The sequence below is a fragment of the Thamnophis elegans genome, chromosome 15, assembly GCF_009769535.1.
Source record: "Thamnophis elegans isolate rThaEle1 chromosome 15, rThaEle1.pri, whole genome shotgun sequence".
NCBI lineage: Eukaryota > Metazoa > Chordata > Lepidosauria > Squamata > Colubridae > Thamnophis > Thamnophis elegans.
In genome coordinates, this window is record NC_045555.1 from 46,393,769 (window position 1) to 46,414,014 (window position 20,246).

Consider the following 20,246-nt stretch of genomic DNA (forward strand, 5'->3'; position numbering starts at 1 on the left):
TATTCAAGAGACCCAAGTTACAAAATGTTACAAAGCTCAGAGAATACAGAATCTGAAATTGGGAAGATAGGAGAAATCATCAATGTAAGAACAAAGAATAGATGAAGTAGCAATAGCAATAGCAATAGCAGTTAGACTTATATACCGCTTCATAGGGCTTTCAGCCCTCTCTAAGCGATGTACAGAGTCAGGATATCTCCCCCAACAATCCGGGTCCTCATTTCACCCACCTCGGAAGGATGGAAGGCTGAGTCAACCTTGAGCCGGTGAGATTAGAACCGCTGAACTGCAGATAACAGTCAGCTGAAGTGGCCTGCACCCTAACCACTGCGTCACCTCGGCTCTAAGCAAACACCTACCCCAGTAACACAACAAACCCACCATCAGGGCTAACATATAGTTTCCAACTCATCTAGTTCCATACTGAATTTTTACTCTAGTTCTAAGACACTTGGTGACCAATATTTTGAGTGAACAAGAGAGCCAAACGCAGAGAACAAATCTGCTGGCAACTCTACTTCATGCTTTAGCCGCGGGATACCAAGTTTCTTACTCAAGTTGCAGATCTACTGTTAAGATTCTGGGCTGCTAAACCTCAAACGTCTTGGTCCTCCCATTCCAAATTAGTACATCCATATTTTAAAACTGAACTTGTAACCTCACACTTGTTAAATTAGTAGAAATTCGTCTGGTGAGTTATTATCTTTTGCTTCAATACGCCAAGTGAATTACAATTAAAGTGAGCGTATACATAAATCTGCTTTCCCTCTAGTCCAGTCAACCCATTATTGTTGCAAGGCATTGATATCTGCCCGAATCCTGACCTTATCATGCGGATTGCACAAGTAGTATATTTAAGCAGAAATAATGAAGTTATGCTTATCCAAAATATTAAAAATAGAACAAATTCAGGAAATTTATGTAATCTTATGTGCTCTTATGCAGTCCATCTTGAGATATCATTAACCAAAACCTGAAATATATTCTTTCTAGTTGTGCAGTACTGTACTCCCTCCCTCTATCTCCCCTTCACACACACACACTCACTCACACACATCTTTGCACTGGTCATCATCCAGTTGATTCATTGGAGTTGCTTTTTAATAGGAAAATGTAAACAATCACCAGTAATTTTTGACAGGTACAAATACTACATCTAAATGTAATGAAACAGAATGGTATGGAAATATGGTGCATTGGCCTAGGACCTGGATATCTATGAGACCGTCTTCTGCCGCATACCTCCCTAAGACCGATAAGATCGCATAGGATGGGCCTTCTCCAGGTGCCATCAGCTGGACAATGCCGGCTGGCGACGCCTCGGAGTAGGGTTTTCTCTGTTGCCGCTCCGGCCCTATGGAATGAGCTACCCCCAGAGATCCGGACCCTACCCACTCTCATGGCCTTCCGTAAAGCTATCAAAACCTGGTTTTTCCAGCAGGCCTGGGGCTGTTGACCTCTTGATTGAGGTCCAGCCCCGCTTAGACTGGGTGTATGTTGTGTTTCTTTAATTTGTTGTGTCTTATTTGTTTTAATCCTTTTTAATATTTCTTATTTCTGTAAGCTACCCGGAGTCCTCCAGGATTGGGCGGCCTATAAATTCAATAAATGGAAATGGAAACATTTCCTAGTAATCCCCAACTCTGCTCTCTGTAATGTCTTGTGTAAAGGAATAAGAGGCTGCCTTTGGGTCTACTTTAGAATTATGGTAGAACACTCAGCAGCTATAGCAATAGCAGTTATACTTATATACCGCTTCATAGGGCTTTCAGCCCTCTCTAAGCGGTTTACAGAGTCAGCATATCGCCCCCAACAACAATCCGGGTCCTCATTTTACCCACCTCGGAAGGATGGAAGGCTGAGTCAACCTTGAGCCGGTGAGATTTGAACCGCCGAACTGCAACTAGCAGTCAGCTGAAGTAGCCTGCAGTGCTGCACTCTAACCACTGCGCTACCTTGGCTCAGCTAGACTGGTTCCTGCCCAAACTCAAAGAGACAACATTATATTTGTATTAAAAACCTTACCCCGGTTGCCAATTTGTTCCTAGAAGAATGACTATGTGCTGTTCGTTAACTTGTACATTTGGATCTAGGCTATCTGAGACAAGACATTCCAATTTGATCCCTCTCTATATCCCCTCACGGCTGCCTACTAAGTCATCCATGGAGGTCTGTTGATGGTTGCCAAGGTTCACCTGCTGGCATCTCAGAATTGATCTTTTTCTATGAGCACCCGGGACAGATGGAATGCATTCCTTATTGGATTAAGAGATCTAATCAATTTGTTAGTTTTTTTTAAAAAAAAGAAAGACAACAATCACATATTTTAAAAATAGTTAAATTTAAGGGTATGAATGGTTGGTTTAATTCTTTTTTTTTATTTAATATTTCAGGATTAATTTCTGTTATCTTTTAAAGTTGGACTACCAAGTATGATAAGCGAACAAATGAAAATTGAAAATTGAAACCCTGATAAAAGTGTCAACAATGATAGCAGTAGTTGACAAAATTAGATTATCTGACGTCACAACATTTCATTTTCACATAACAGCTTTGCTGGGGAAATACAAATAAGCATTATATAGACAATTTCGAACTGAATTGACTTGAAACAACTGGAATTAGTTGGGTGTTCTTAAAAGGAGCCAAATAAAATAAAATAAAATAAAATAAATAGCTTCTTACTTGTCTGAGGTCGATGAATGCTAATTGCAAAGTTTCTCCGTGGAATCCAGGTACAGGCTCAGAACTTGCAAACACTGAAAAGGAACAAGAGTTTGTGAAAGAAATGTCAGGAATAGATTTGATGCATTCTATGATTCTTATTGAGACTGTGTGTGTGAGAGAGAGCAGGCGGGGGCACATAATTGTCTTAATTTCTTAGGAAAACAGAATAAATATGAAATCTTACTTTATTTATATCGGATTTAAGGATGATAAATTATCAATTAATTGATAATTACTTTGCATTCCTCATTAATAGGAAGAATTAGCCAGATTTACACAGAATGGTAAATCAGCATTTGGGGGTGGGGGGTGGGTGGGGGAAATCTTGGTTTACTGGAATTGGGCTACATGAAACAACATTTTCTTCCAGGGAATTACATATTCATGAAGACCGTTTCAAAGAAAGAATATATACTATATAAACATTTTATTGAATGAATGCTTTATTATATTCAATGATGTCTGCTAGCTAAAAAGCCTAGTTTTACTTCAACCATTTCTGGAGCTTTGGGGGGGGGGGATCTATCAAACAGGAAATCAGGTATATAAGGATGCAGAAAAATGATGCAGTAAGAGCAGAGTTACATGAAGGGGCTAATGAGACTGGGAAGGATTCAGATCGTGGCACGACAAAACCGCGGTCCACTAAAGCGCGCCCGATTAAAGCGCGTACCTGACGTCATCAGCAGCGCGACAAATATGACCGCGGAGAAAAAAGGGCGCTTTAAAAAGCGCTTTTAAAGCAAGCCGATTCACGTAAAGGTAAGGGTTAGGTTTAGGGTTAGGGTTAGGGTTAGGATAAGGGTTAGGGTTAGGTTTAGGGTTACGTTAAGCGTTAGGGTTAGGTTTAGGGTTAGGTTTAGGGTTAGGTTAAGGGTTAGCGTTAGGTTTAGGGTTAGGTTAAGGGTTAGGTTTAGGGTTAGGTTTAGGGTTAGGTTTAGGGTTAGGTTTGAGGGGGTTAGGGTAAGGTTTTCGCATTAATTTTAACTTTACCGCTCACAGCGTGATGTTTTCGTCGCGCTGTGATGACGTCAGGTACGCGCTTTCGTCGAGCGCGCTTTAGTCTACCGCGGTTTTGTGGTGGAACCGATTCAGATAAGCAACTAACCCAGAATTCTTGCAAGACAGAATATATTCAGTACCTAACCATCTATAACACATGTTCAGTTCTTAGGTTCGTGTTTCATAAAGGGAATATAAAGAGAATGTCAAAGAAAAAAAAGAAGCTGACAATCAATTATTAAAAGAATTTAAGCAATTATAGGTAATCCTAATTTAGTGACCATGAAGGTGAAGACAAATAACTTCATGGCCATTCCTTGAATTTATGACTTGTGCAGATATGTATCAGCTGACTATCTGAAGAAATTTTGAACGTGAAATTGAATATCAGTCTTCTGCATTCAAAAATATAAAGGAGAAAATGAATCAAGTTCATAAATCCCATTACAGTATATTTAAGAATGTATATATTTATGTTTGGGAAGAATTCTTGCAACCCATCATTGTGATTCAACAAGATGAAAACAATTGAGCAATTTTCTGTCAAGAGTTAATTTCCAAAGGATTTGGCCCTTTTTTTGCAGCACAGAAATATTAAAAAAGATTTTGAGTATTTAAAAGTCCAAAACGTATCAAAATTACAGAATTTAATTTCTTTAAATACACTACTGCACTAATAATTAAAAGCAACATTTTTCTTTTGTTATAATAAATGTTCAGGTTGCCAGCAGAGGGAGACAGAAAGAAAGTTTGGCTCAAATCAATTTAATAAAATATACTCATCTGAAATACGTGACATGTAACAAATATTTGGATATTTGTCTTATTTTTACCAATTAAGAGCTTCCATTTGGCTCATGTACAATTCTGTTCAAAGTTAGAATCATTACTAAGACAAAAGTGTTAATGAGTTCAATTAAATAACAAACATAATGTCACGCTCTTAATTTCTCAGAATCGTCCTTAGAAAGCTCCTCTATCCTAGCAAATAAAATTCTAGGAAAGTCCCAACAATGGTAGCTAATCATCAGAGCCAATAGTCTTTTACAAGATCCGCAGGGAAAAAAAACCCAAAATGCAGCATCACAGATATCGTTTATCGTTCATTTATCGTTTATTTAAACTTGTATGGCGTCCTATTCCCGGAGGGACTCAGGGCGGCTAACAAACCAAAGGAATGGGGAACAATATAAAGAAAAGAAAACAAGACAGAAAACAAAATATGTAGTTAGATATGTAGTTAGTTCAGTGGTGGGTTTCAAAAATTGTTCGAACCTACTCTGTGGGTGTGGCCTCCTTAGTGGGAGTGGCTTGCCGCCCATGTGACTGGAAGGGAGTGGCTTGCCGCCCATGTGACGGGATATGAAGATGCCGACGACACTTGTCAGGACCACCTTAAATTACCTCACACACAGCACTGGCATGCATAAGAATAGGATGTAAACTTGTTTTTTAAAAGGCATCTTTGGTTTGCGTTAAAACAACTTCAACACACGCAATGTTCTGATTGCGCCACAAACGCAGTCGTCATCCTTACCTTTCACAGAGGCACTGAGTTTTATAAATAGGAGCATGATAGTGTAGAATAATCATATCCAAGGACCAGTGGTGGGTTTCAAAAAAGTTTGGAACCTCTTCTGTAGGTGTGGCCTGCTTTCCGGGTCCACTGGTGGAACCTCTTCTAACCGGTTCGGTAGATTTGACGAACCGGTTCTACCGAATAGGTGCGAACTGGTAGGAACCCACTTCTTAGTTAGTTCTTCTCAATCAAACCAGAACATCAAAAAAAGGGAGTCCAGATTCCACAATGTTTCGAATAACCGATTAGCCGGGTCTCGTGGATTTCTGGCTTCCATAGTTTATACATTCAAGGCATGCTTTTTATTCAGAATTTGCATACTTACATTCACACTGTATGACATCTAAATTAAATTGCTGAATAGCTCCCATGCTGATCTGTTTCAAGTCGCCATCCAACAGCATCTGCATCAGGGACGTTGAGAGATGTTGGCATGCCGACATACAGGCGGTCTGTGCTACTTTTCCCTATTAAAGAAAAGGCAATACATTACAGAAATAAACTGGCACCTCTTGTCACAAAGATCTCACCAATTCTCCCCCCCCCCCCAAGCATTAATTCAACTCAAGACAATCAGATAAGGAATGCTTGGCTTTGTTTCACAATAATAGTTTCCCTTGGATGCTTGAGCTGACATCCAAGAATTTCCAAATAGACAAAAATGGCTAAGGTATTATTATTATTTTTAGAAAAAACTTAGGGGACAAAAACGGTCTTGATATTTACAGGATATTACTACAGATGTCCCTGGAAGTTATATTATTTTCTGCCAAAACCCTCAGTTTTGCTTTCCTCCCGATCCAATAATTTTTTGTGTGTGTAAGTGGGAGGATTCTAAATATTTAAAAAAATGACCAACTTGCATGAAGCTCTCCATCGGTTCACGATATTCATAACTGTTCAAAGACATTTCATATTAACAGTTTTAAGTCCCATTGGCCAGTAGCTAATAAAAAAAAGTACAGAAGTGGTTGATGGGAGATAATACAAAAATTTTGGTGGGTGGGTGTGTTTCCAAGAAAGGAAGCTCCATTCATTTTAGTGAATTTATGGTTTTAGTAATTGACCAATTCAGACGTAAGCTAAAGAAACAGCGTGTCAAGTATTAGCAAACATTGCACTTTGCTAAATAACTAAGGTTCCTTCTCATTTCAAGATTTTAAAAAAGTCTTTTCTTTGCAACAACCACCACAATAGGCTTTATCAGTCACCTGGCCATATAACTAATCTATAAATTTAAGTTCTGTAGCCTTCCACAGTGAATTCTTGCGCATGTTTATTTAATACTAAATTGCATCACAATCCTTGACACATAATCCTTGGGAATAAGCACCACAGGATATTTGCATATGGATTTAGGTTGTGTTCTTGGATTGTTTTAGTTCAGAATGAATTCCGTATCAGGTCAATCCATGGAGATGACAGTGGCTGATCTCAAAAAGGTAAGACATATTAGTTGGATGAAAAAACATTGGAAAATCTTCAATTCAATTCAATTTATGAGATTTATAGGCCGCCCAATCCCGGAGGACTCCGGGCGGCTTAGAAAGAAAGAAAGAAAAATTAAAAGTTCCCCAACACGCATACGGTCTGATCGGGGCTGGACCCTACATGATAAGTTCAACAGCCCCAGGCCTGCCGGAACAGCCAGGTCTTAACAGCTTTTCTGAAGGCCATGAGGGTGTGTGAGGTCCGGACCTCTGGGGGTAGCTGGTTCCACAGGGTCGGAGCAGCCACAGAGAAGGCTCTCCTCCGGGGGCCCGCCAGCCGACACTGTCTGGCTGACGGCGTCCTAAGGAGGCCCACCCTGTGGGATCTTATTGGCCGTTGGGAGGTGTGTGGCAGTAGGCGGTCTTGCAAATACGCTGGTCCTGAAAATACCAGGGCGCTACACTAGATTGGGAAGTTGAGAAAATAACTTTGGTATCGGTACTGCTGCAGAGAAAGCTACATGAGTAATTCATGTGATCCCCAGAAATGAACATGACCAGTCTGTTTATTTTATCTTGTGATATGAAGCTTCCAGAGGGGGAAAAAATGGAATAATGTAAACACAAGGGTGTTTCTGGATATAATATTTATACTAGAGTAAGTAGTCCTCGATTTATGATCATAACTGAGCCTGCAATTATGGTCATAAGTCACTGTGGTTGTTAGGTTGGTCCATGCCCTATCTTACAACCTTCCTTGTGGTGGTCATTAAGCAAATACAATTGTCAAGAGAACACCAACTATCGTTAAGCAAAATTGTTTTATCCAATGGGAGGTTTTGCTGGAGACGAGAAGTAAATGCTAGAAACCGGCAAAAAAAAAATGTCAAAATTTGCCGTGTGACCACAGGACTCTCTAAATCAGTGTTTCTCAACGTTGGCGACTTGAAGTCCTGTGGACTTCAACTCCCAGAATCCCCCAGCCAGCACAGCTGTGCTGGCTGGGGGATTCTGGGAGTTGAAGTCCACAGGACTTCAAGTCGCCAACGTTGAGAAAACACTGCTCTAAATGGTTGACAAGAGTCCAGTTGGTTGTCAAGGACTACATGTAAATGCTGTGTCAAAAGACATTTCACAATTGTTCACATTTTTTTTTCAAATAAGTGGTTTTGTGAAAAGAGAATCCTCGAAGGAACCAATTTGAAGCGGAAAAATTCCCTCCAACGAGAAGGGATGATGGCAAAACCACAGCCTCCTTATGAAAACAATATACTAAAACGAATCAATATTTTCAAACCAATTTAGCATTTATATGTTCCCAACTATAACAAAATATTAAAAGTATATCTTTAGGAAATTCTACCTATTTTGCTCCTTGCTATTTATATGTGGGCAATATATATATATATATAGCATCACATAAGCCATAATGGCTATGTCACACTTCAAAAATTACTTGGAAAAACGTGCAGACATTTTGCGACTCTGCTCTTCATTAATATAATCCAGCCTTTTTCAGGCTTCCAGAACATACAGCTGCTTAGAGTTTAATGAGTGTCATCTTGTTATTCAGACTCCTGTCAAAGCTTCAAGAAAGTTGGGTTATTTTAATGAGTACCAGTAGTGTTGTGGGCACGCAAGATCCAAAGTACTCCTTCCGAATCATGTTTGAAGCATGTACCCGCTATAAATCTTCAGCAAGCTGCTTCTAAGGGGTCTTTTTGTTGCTCATTCAAAAATTGAAATTTTTTTTTTCTAAAACTATACAGCGACTGAAACAAGCCAACTACCGAAAGCCAACTATATCAATCAAACACATAAAAAAGTGAATACACAATCCGCATGCTTAAAAAACAGCTGCCAAAGTCACTCATAATTACACTAACAGACATGCAGTGCTATTCCCCCAAATGGAACCGTATCAATATGAATGAAAACCTTGAAGCCTTGAAAGGGAGGGATAGAAGGAAAGATAAGAATCAATAGGCTTAGCTGAATTATGAGATAACACATTTAAGATACAAATTGGAAGTCTTATTTCGATTGAATAAAACAACTGCACCTTTTGATGTAATGCAGGGCCCATGTTTTATGTAACAGATTAGCAATAGCAATAGTTAGACTTATATACCACTTCATAGGGCTTTCAGCCCTCTCTAAGCGGTTTACAGAGTCAGCATATTGCCCCCAACAACAATCCGGGTCCTCATTTTACCCACCTCGGAAGGAGGGAAGGCTGAGTCAACCTTGAGCCTGGTGGGATTTGAACAGCCGAACTGCTGAACTGCAGTCAGCTGAAGTAGCCTGCAGTGCTGCATTTAACCACTGCGCCACCTTAGCTCTAATGGCTTTGATGCCTTTTGTAGTATTTTATTTACTTGTATCCCGCCTTTATTATTTTTAGAAATAGCTCAAGGCAGCAAAACACATCCAAGATGTCTTCCTCCTCCTATTTTTCCCACAACAACAACCCTGTGAGGTGAGTTGGGCTGAGAGAGTGTGGCTGACCCAAAGTCACCCAGCTGGCTTTCATGGTTAAGGCGAGACTTGAACTCACCATCTCCTGCTTTCTAGCCTGTTGCCTTAACCACTAAACCAAACTGGCTTAGATATAAAACATATATCATGTTAACATATATAAAGAGTAAAATATCGCCGATCCCCAAACTAGCAACCAATTAAACCTCATTAAGGCTTGTTTGGAGGTTCTAGCAGGGGAACGCAGTTATGGTATACCCTTGACCGAAGATCGGTACACTCCTTCTATTTGGGATGGTCGTCCTCTTCCACCGAGCGCGTGGCTTCGGGAGGGACGCACATGGAGCGGTGAGGGAGGAAGGGGACACCCGCCTAGCCAGCCAGATCAGCCGAATCAACCCTGGCGATCAATGGGGTGACAGATGTCGCAGCCGGATCGCCCTCGCATCCCAAAAAAAACCTCATTAACATTTTATTGCTATATATTGATGTATTTATATTGGGTTTCCCATTTTGTCTTCCAACCTAGGCATTCAGAGTTTTCAAATCAATGTGTTAATAGTAGTGGAGCACAAAGTAATGGTTACAATGCATGATACAAGAGAAGCTACAAGGCTTTTTTTTTAAAGTCGAGTTTCATAAATGTACATCAAGTGCATGTTTTATGATGATAGACAAATGCTAACACCCTATTCAAAGATGCAACGGAACTGCCTTCAACTATGCACTCCAACTACAGGCTTATTGCTGTTATGGCATTAACAAACACATGCACAAAGGGGAAAAAAAGTTTGCATTATCTCTATTTGAGATAAGTAGGTTTTTATCCTGGCAAAAATGAAAAAAAAGCAAGCCCTAAAATTTAACCATAAGCTAGAAGTCTACATAATATACTCGAATAATTTTGTTGTGGGTCTGTGTACGTTTTATACATGTAAAATTACACTACACGTTGTTGTTTTTTTAAATATAACTCTTCCAAGTTGAAAATATAGCTGTTAAATACATTTATTTACGAAACTACGAATCCAAATTCACGTTGAAGAATTTAGCTCTCCGTACTTTATTGCTCAGGCTTATCACATATACGTTTGAAACGAACTAAAAACAAACTTATTTTATATAATGCAAATATGAATCCATTAATGTAATACTGCTTTTTGAATTTATTGTTAAGTTGCACCCAAATTATTTGTAACAATAAATACTAAATTTATCGGTGATGTTTCCTCAACACCAACTGTACTTTATTGCTCAGGCTTATCACATATATGTTTGAAACGAACTAAAAACAAACTTATTCTATATAATGCAGATATGAATCCATTAATGTAATATTGCTTTTTAAATTTATTGTTAAGTTGCACCCAAATTATTTGTAACAATAAATACTAAATTTATCGGTGATGTTTCCTCAACACCAACTGTACTTTATTGCTCAGGCTTATCACATATATGTTTGAAACGAACTAAAAACAAACTTATTCTATATAATGCAGATATGAATCCATTAATGTAATCTTGCTTTTTGAATTTATTGTTAAGTTGCACCCAAATTATTTGTAGCAATAAATACTAAAAATATCGGTGATGTTTCCTCAACGCTAACTGTGTAATGACTATTATCTCATCACTTCTAACATCTTTGCATTTATTTGTCGGTTTCAACTATCTCTATGTTTTGTTTTACCTTTGCAAAGCACAAGAAATAAGGCTTTCGACACGTTGAAAATAACACCTGCTACAAAATATAACACCTAGAATTCCCCCCTCTTCTTCTTCTTCACATCTGCTAAAGACCGCATTGGGAAAGAGAGGAAAATCCTTGGACAAACGTCTTATATTTCAAAGCTGCTTGTAAAAGAGAATCTGCTGACATGTTAAATCTTTTCTGTGCTGCCCCAAAGCTATTCTCTTAGGAACAATTGCGGTAAAGAAACATTCGGCCCTTAGGAAATTCCCAAAGGGTCAACCATATGCATCCTTCCATGGCACCTCGGCGGTGGGCGCTTCCTCGGCCTACGCTCGACGTCTCAAAAGCAGCTTTCATCCTTCGTTGGGGTGTCAGTCAATATGATTTATGGACTGCCTTCAACAAAGTCAGGGCATATAGAATGAGAAATATGACTACCATCTCCTAATTTGTTTTGTATTGAGCCACTTAGGAGTCAAAGAGCCGATGTCAGACGGAGACCAGCAACACAATTAACCAGCCGGTGACAGATTCATCCATCCTCCCTGCCAGGCTGTGCCAATCAAGGACAGCATGAAACGACATTTGGAAGGATCAGTAAGAAAGTCCTTTCTCTAAGTAGGCGATGTGGGGGCTTCTGATGGACAGTTTTTGACTATAGCTTGCAGAGGACTATCACACTTTACCCAATAGGCCCCCCGCTGCAAGCTGTGAAATAGGGCTTTTACTGCCAATCATAGAAACAATAAAACACAATCGCCAGGCAAAGAGCGAACAACAAGACTTGTCTGTTAGCTCCGGCAATCTAGCTTCATTGTTAATTTAACAATATTACATGACACGTTAAGGGGAAGCTGTCTTAAACACAAAATTCAAATTCAGATATTTAAGTGTGTATCTTAAAATGGATATTCTGGTGATGGGGAGAATTAAAATAGTTTGATCAATGATAACAAAAATGTGATGGGAGGTGGGGTGTTAGGGGGGAGGGTGGGGGGGAGGGGGGACATATACTATGTGTTAGATTTCAATGTAATGCGATTTCACATGTATACTGTTTCTCTTTAATTTCTCCGTAAAAATAGGACAAGCTGAATACATTGACATATAGTAGAAATACACCAAGGGGAGGAGTAGCGGGATAGAAGAAAGAGGGGGAGAGAGGGACGGGAGAGAGGATGGGAGGGAGGGTGAGAAGGAAGGGAGGAGGGGAAGTAGGGTAGAGGGGAATGATGGAGGGAAGAAAGAAAGTTGGAGGGGGCGGAAGAAAGAGGTGTATGGAGAGTGGAAGAGGTATATTGGGTTTCTATTTTGGGGGGTATTGTTGACAAGAGGAATTGCTGTGATTATTGTTTAATGTTGTATGGCCCCGGCTATGCACAGTATATATGTGACTATATGAAAATGAAAAATGGAAAATAAAAACATTTTAACCCAGGGGAAAAAAAATGTAACCTTCACTAATGAAGAATATGTTTGCCACTATGTTGGACAATAACTGATAAACACAGCGTCTGTTCTCTTGTACTAAATGAAGTTTAATAAGCACCTAAAGTTGATTGGCTAGCAAAAAATAATGAGGATGTATTTATATGAACGCATAACAAGGTAATATGTAGGCAGGCCTTTTTTAGATGCCCAGCTGGGATCTTTTGGACAAAGGACAGATTTCACCAAGAACAAGAATGCTTACTATTCAAATAAAGCAATCCTGAAAAAGACTGTTAACACAAACTAAATCTCCTTTATTTCCCCAATTTTTTACCAAACAAATGTTAAAGATTTATTTAAGAGGGAAAAAAATATCCATAATGTGTGAAGTCTTTCAGAATGATTCTAAACCACGAGAGAGGGAGAGAGGATGGGAGGGAGGGTGAGAAGGAAGGGAGGGAGTGGATCGGGAGAGAGGAGTGGTAGAGGGGGAGGGGAAGTAGGGTAGAGAGGGATGATGGAGGGAAGATAGAAAGTTGGAGGGGGTGGTGGAAGAAAGAGGTGTATGGAGAGGGGAAGAGGTATATTGGGTTTGTATTTTTGGGGGTATCGTTGACAAGAGGAATTGCTGCGATGATTGTTTAATGTTGTATGGCGCTGGCTATGCACAGTATATATGTGAGTGTATGAAAAGGAAAAAATGGAAAATTTAAAAAAAAAATGATTCTAAACCACATAAGAACTGATGATAGAATGTGTTTCCATAGCTACAAGCTTGCACATCAAAACATCTGTTGATCTTTATTTCTGAAGATCTACAATGTGAAGATAAATGTACCCTATAAAACACGTCGCAGTACCAACACCGGCCAAATAGACCACAAGCACTGATAACAATTCTGAAATAGAAAACCAATCAGCCCTTGCAAATTATCTTGGTTACAAGGTCTAGTCCAAGGAATATATAAATGAAGAGTTCTGTGGATTTACTTCTCCAACACATGAATGTCTCTTGTAATACTGAACAAATTGTTCAATTTCTTGCTGATTGGATAACAAACAATATTCCCCCATATTATAAGGTGTACATGGGGAACATGTTGCTTTTATAGAAGATCTGACACACAACCAAGAGCAGGAAGAAGTCCCTGCGGATTTTAGCCCGCTAGTCGTTGCTGACTTTAGGAGACAGTGTTCATCTCTATTTCTTTAATAGCAATAGCAATAGCAGTTAGACTTATATACCACTTCATAGGGCTTTCAACCCTCTCTAAGCGGTTTACATAGTCAGCATATCGCCCCCACAGTCTGGGTCCTCATTTCACCCACCTCGGAAGGATGGAAGGCTGAGTCAACCTTGAGCCGGTGAGATTTGAACTGCTGAACTGCAGATAACAGTCAGCTGAAGTGGCCTGCAGTACTAACCACTGCGCCACCTCGGCTCTTAAGCCATTGAGCCATTGATATTTCTGTGATCATGTGTCCAGCGTGACATCATGCCACAACGCAAGGCAACCAAGCCACATAATACATTGGAAACAATATTTCATATAAATATATAAAGCAGAGGTAGATTATATATCAATTGGGTTGAACATACGGATAAGTCAATGAGTGCAAAATGAAGTGACCACATATTAATTTTTTTAAAAAATGGCATCATCATATAACACCATTGTTGCAGAATCTGGGTTATTTATATGTTGGTGATCAGACTTAAAGTTCCAAATGGTTTGGGGCCTGGTCACCTTCAAGACCACTTGATCCAAAGGATGCCTGCAGGAAGTGCTTGGCGATAGTCCATGCCCTGTATGAAACATAATGACTCACAAGGGACCTTCAGATAAGTGTTCCTTGGAGAAGATCCCTCCCGGGGAATGTCCTTCAAACAGGCATAAGATCAACACCCTCACTCCTAGGAAGTTGTTTTTCAAACTGCTTTTTAAATATGCATTTGGGGACTGAAGTGAGAACAGGGGATATACCAAAACTGAGATGAATATGGAGATGAGTTGTAATTTTTTATTATTACAATAGTATTAATAAAATAGATAGATAGATAATGAAAAATTAATTAATTTGGATATATCTATTGGATCCAAAATATTCAATTAACAAAATTAGGGTGACCTAATACAATTTTTAAAACGCCTAAATATATTCTTCATAAAGTTCAAATTCAAATTAGAAATCATCTTTTAGTAAATTAAAGCATAATTCTCATAAATGTTTGCTATCAGAGCAAAATCTCAGGTCCGTAAATTGTCATAACAATCGACACTTATTTTGAATAAGTGTCAACTTTGAATTCGTTTAATGGGAAGCAAGAAACTTTATTCCTAAAGGAAATATATGTGCACTGAGCTAATAAGTATCTTTCTCTCTTGGAATAGATCATTAATCCATAAGTCTTGGTACAGATTTCCATTTATATAGGACAGTATAAAAATAACTGGGAAACGTTGAATCACAGAAACAATTGCAGCTTTAGCATCTGTAAATACAGAATTTACCTAAATACTTTAGTTTCATTATCTATATAAGGGGCATGTCAAAAAACTAAGAGCTATAGAATAAAATGCAGAAACTGATAAAGCTAGAAATAAAACAAAAGAAGTAACTGTTTCAGGTAATAACTTCTTTGATATTTCCAATTTTACAAGTATAATGCAAGCAAGATTTCAATTTAACGCTGGGATATGCCATTTCTCAAATTTAAAAGGCAAATATAAGCAGCTCTGTCTGAAATTCAAGCTGCTTATAAGAGCACATAAGTGCAAAATTTGGAAGTGCCCATGTTAAAACTGCAATGTAAATTAGTTCCTGAAATCGAATATATTTGTTAGAACGATAAAAAAAACTGGAAAAGCAGTCATTTTGCTGCATGGTCAAAATTCACTTATTATTGTGCAAACTTCCTCTACTTGCGCCTTCTAAATGTACTGGTCAAAAACTCTTCAAAACAAGCAGAATGGAATAAATTCCAAAGCATCTGAAAAGCAGCTAATTTAGGAATATGAGTATATAAAAGGATCTGTCAACTAGCACTCTCTGTTTCACATTATCCATTCCTTTATGACTATATATTCCGGTATATCTGCAGTTAATCTCATTACACGTTGCCTCATAATTATTGGCCAGTTCTTGTCTTGAATACATCAGTTTTCAGAATGGAAGAGTGAAAGGGATTATTTAATCTAGATTGGTAAATAGATCAGTTTTTCTGCTCTCCATTGATACCACTAACATTTGGTTCAAACGGTTAATTTTGTGGCTAATTTTCTGCTTATTTTTAAATGCATCAAATTAGATTTATTAAGCATTTACTAAAGATAGCTAAATGTGAAAGGGGTATTACAGTTTTCCCTAACTCTTTCTCCAACTCTTAAAATATTCAGCAGAACATTTTACATAGCTCCCAGCCATTAAATTTGGTTGCTTTTATTTTACGTATCTGAATCATATTTTTTTAAAAAACTTTTTAGTAGTAACTTGTCCTTTTTAAATTACGTTGTGGATGTTGAAAATTATGCAAAAATACTATCAACTGAAACAAATGTAATTTAGATAATGCAACCTAGGCAGACAGGATTCAATTATGCATTAATAACAAATGATTCTGCCTATTTAAAAGTTGCAATGGGTTCATCGAAATGCAAATATTGTGTTGGGCTAAAGTAAAATACTTAAAATAAGCCGATGACCTGAAAATAATGGGGGCACAGATCCTTTAAAGCAATCCATCATCTTTATGAAAATACATTTGGGTACAGACCTTCTCCTCGCTTCAAAAAGTATGTTTTTAAAAGAGGCTAAAACTTTCACCAGCTCTTTATTCTCAGCCACTATCTGGCCATTTTAACCTGATTTCGTATGCACATCCCATCGTTGCATTTTGACACCTGACCTCAAAATCCAAGAGGTCTTAAAAGTTTCCTTTGAATGGGTCTCATTTCAGATGCAACACAGGCTGTATCATGTTTCTATGAGACTTTAAAAAGTTCCTTCTGCCTTCTGTCCAAAAGACCAGGGTGAGTCTCCGACTCGGATTCTGCATGCTGCTATAACAATTTAGCAGTCAGTCAGATCAAACCAAAATAGGGGGCTTTATAATAAGTCACTCAATGCTAAAGCAATAAGCCTGCAGGCAATCCATAGTTGAGTTTTCCAAGGGCATGCTTTTCTCAAGCTTGCAATCTACTTACCGACATGGCTGCATAGTCATTGTTGTTATTCTGAGAACGAAATCAGCAAGGCAATCAAAACAGAAAGTAAATTAAAAATACACTTGTCAACATTAAATCGCATTTGAGTAACAGAGGTGTAGGGGTGTGTGCGTGTGTGATGGGGACCCTCAAGAAAATAAATTAACACCTACTTCTAAGCTTTATTTCCTAAACATCTCAACAAGTTCAAAATATGATTCGAAATGTGAATGGTTTTTAACCTCGTTTTGATAAAATTCAATGAATCCCGCTTGTAATCTGTAAAAGCCTAACAGGTAACGCGTCTAATTAATCTAATTTTATTTCAATAGGTTATCGTTTACCCTAAACTGATATTCAGACGTGTTAAGGAATAATATAAAGCACAGGACATTAAAATACTTTGCATAGAATTGTGTTTCTTCCAAAAGAATGGAAAGATTTATCTGGCGTGCACTTGAATAAAATTGAGCATCTATTCAATTAGTATGAGAACTTTAGAATCTGAATAGATCCAAATTGCTACTCACATACATAATAGGTGGGGGATTTAAATCCCTCTCTTCTAGCAGCCCAGCGCTAACCCTCCATCTCTAAAGCCTCAAGCTCCAAAATTCTCCAGAATAAAATTCCACAACATGCCACCAACCAAAGGATTAATCATCCAGTTATTTTAAGCTTCCTGTGTGCTCACATCTACTTGTGATGCAATCCTTCCTTGTTATCATCGGTTCTATTCAAGGGGGTTTCGCTATTAAAACACACTTAAGGGATTTGTGACAATCTGAAATAACGTTTCATAAAATAAAAAAAATTCTGCCATTACAGTAATTAACAAAGTTTTAAAAGCTGCTTACTTTCATTACAAGTATGGTCTTTTCACTTTATTTTACATCAGTGTTTTTCTATCAAGTGACAACACAGAAAAGGGAAAAGCAAAGAAATTTTGAAGAACAAAGCAAATAAAAATCAAAGAATGATTATACAACAATAGCCATGTATACAATGTCAACCTGAGGTTATCCTTCTTGGATTTGGAGCCTTTCAAACATGTTGGACTACAAGTCTCATCATTTGCCTCTGAATTGGGATAATGTCCAACATATCTCAAGAGTATCAGTTGTGTGAAATCTATCATCGATAATGACGATAATGCCATCAAATTGGTACATTAATTTATCGGTTCCACCACAAAACCGCGTTCGACTAAAGGGCGCTCGACGAAACCGCATAGCTGACGTCATCACAGGGCGACAACAGTGCGGAGAAAAAAGCACGCTGTAAACGCTAAACCTAAAATTAACCCCTAAACCTAACCCCCCTAAACCTAATCCTAAACCTAACCCTTAACCTAACCCTAAAGCTAACCCTTAACCTAACCCTAAACCTAATCCTAACCCTTAACCTAACCCTAACCCTAACCCTTAACCTAACCCTAAAGCTAACCCTAAACCTAACCCTTAACCTAACCCTAAACCTAACCCTAAACCTAACCCTTAACCTAACGCTAAACCTAACCCTAACCCTTAACCTAACCCTAACCCTAAACCTAACCCTAAACCTAACCCTAAACCTAACCCTAAACCTAACCCTAAACCTAACCCTAAACCTAACCCTTACCTTAACTTGAATCGGCTTGCTTTCAAAGCGCTATTTAAAGCGCCCTTCTTTCTCCGCGCTCGCTGTTGATGACGTCAGCGACGCGGTTTAATCGGGCGCGCTTTAGTCGAGCGCGGTTTTGTCGTGCCACGGCTTTATCAACTCTTAACTAGCACATAGGTAAACCTTCTCCAGAAACATCTGTCCTCACCCTAGCATCTGACGTCCTTGGTATGTATTAAAAAAAATCAGAGATTCATACATAATCTGGATTGCTTTCTTTACTGCATTGCTATTTCAAATTTCAATTCTTAAGACAAAAATTGAAAAATTATACTTTCCCTCACGTTTTAAAATGTTTCTATTGAAAGGAGAGAAGAGAATTCCAACTAAAACCTTAATTCAGTATGACCATTATATCAATCATATTATATTCTGAAGATGTCAGTAGGCACAAGTGAAACAAAATTATGGATGAATATGTTATGTTTGAAAAAGCTAAAAATGCCCAGCTACTTAACTACTAGTGAGTTTCTTACTTGTCTTCGGAATTGATAAACCATTATTCCTTATTTTTAGTTGAAGTCAAGTTCCATGATTTTATTTACAGTGTTTGTTGATTTTACTGGCATAGTTTTAAGTTATAATTTTCAACTATCTTAATCGTGGGTATTACCCATGCTTTCTAGAAAAAAAAATCCAGATATAATTTTTCTACATATGGAAACCATTAATAAAAATGCTTCTCTAAGTGAAGCTAGATTGATTTGTGATTGATCTCAGGAGGTTTGGAAATTTATCTGGAATAGGATTTCGGCAGAAATGAGGAGCCACAGAAATCTCACTTCACACAATAGCAAAGCCACTGCTTGATAAAATCTACACCTTTCAAGATCTGTTCTGATGTATATAATATCCTAAAAGTATACTTTTATCAATAAAAATAATGGCCATAAGCCAAGGGAGGGCAGATAGGGTTTTGTTTCAGATTAAGCAGGTGATGTTCCAGTTGTGAGATATACACTGAAAGATCTGCATTTCCGTAATTGCTAAGTGCCTATGAGAAATATTTCAATATTTTAAATTTAACTCGAGTTTTTACTGACTTTTAAGTTAATCAAAGTGTTATCTTAAGTGTGCTATTATTTGTCCTCCTGTCCCAACCAAAATATTTATTTCCATTTAGAAGTTTTAAAAAACCTCCTTATTATGGGAGGTGATGCTGCAGGGAGAATAAAGCAGGAAAGCATTTTATTTAAATATGGAAAGGTCCTTGAAAGCCCAGTATTTACTTGATGAGGAAAGCCAACAATTCAGCATTATGATTTCTGTGAGATCTCAGAAAATCATCAACATGAGATCCTATTCTGAATCAGTTGGGACTTCTTGTATATTCTCACGTACTAAAGTTAGGGCTTTAGAGAAAGGCCTTAACTGAACCCTTGAACATGTATATTGCATGTAGAAAACACTTTTCTCTTCCCAGTTTAAATATTTTTAGGCAGAGTACGCTGGGGAATATATAGAGGAATCTGTAGATTTGTTCAACATCCTGGAATAAAATATAGCCCGAGATGGACAAGTAATTTTATGCACATATCCATTCCTTCTCTGGAGATTAAACTTTTTTTCATTCACAACTACTTGGGATGTTCTCAGCAGAAAATGGAATAGGTTTGTTTATTTATTTATTGATTTATTGATTTATTTATTATTTATTTATTTATTTGACTTCTATACCGCTTAATAGGGCTTTCAGCCTCATTCACAACTACTTGGGATGTTCTCAGCAGAAAATGGAATAGGTTTGTTTGTTTGTTTGTTTGTTTGTTTGTTTGTTTGTTTGTTTGTTTATTTATTTATTTATTTATTTATTTATTTATTTATTTATTTATTTATTTATTTATTTATTTATTTGACTTCTATACCGCTTAATAGGGCTTTCAGCCTTCTCTAAGCGGTTTACAATTTTTTTTAGCAAATTGAGTCAGCAACTTGCCCCCACAGTCCGGGTCCTCATTTCACCCACCTCAGAAGGATGGAAGGCTGAGTCGACCTTGAGCCGGTGAGATTAGAACCACTGAACTGCAGATCACAGTTCA

At 38.0% G+C, this 20,246-nt stretch overlaps 1 protein-coding gene across 1 annotated transcript in view; it reads right to left on the bottom strand.

Annotated features, from left to right (window-relative positions):
* Positions 1-2,562: 2,562 nt before the first annotated feature.
* Positions 2,563-20,246, bottom strand: part of EXOC6 (exocyst complex component 6) — a 79,398-nt gene continuing 61,714 nt past the window's right edge. Inside the window, exons 19-20 of the mRNA XM_032231973.1 lie at positions 5,634-5,775; positions 2,563-2,759 (exon numbers count right to left, since the gene is read on the bottom strand). Of these exons, the coding sequence (XP_032087864.1) occupies positions 2,578-2,759; positions 5,634-5,775 (324 nt within the window). The 3' untranslated portion in view covers positions 2,563-2,577. The remainder of the gene's footprint in view (positions 2,760-5,633; positions 5,776-20,246) is intronic.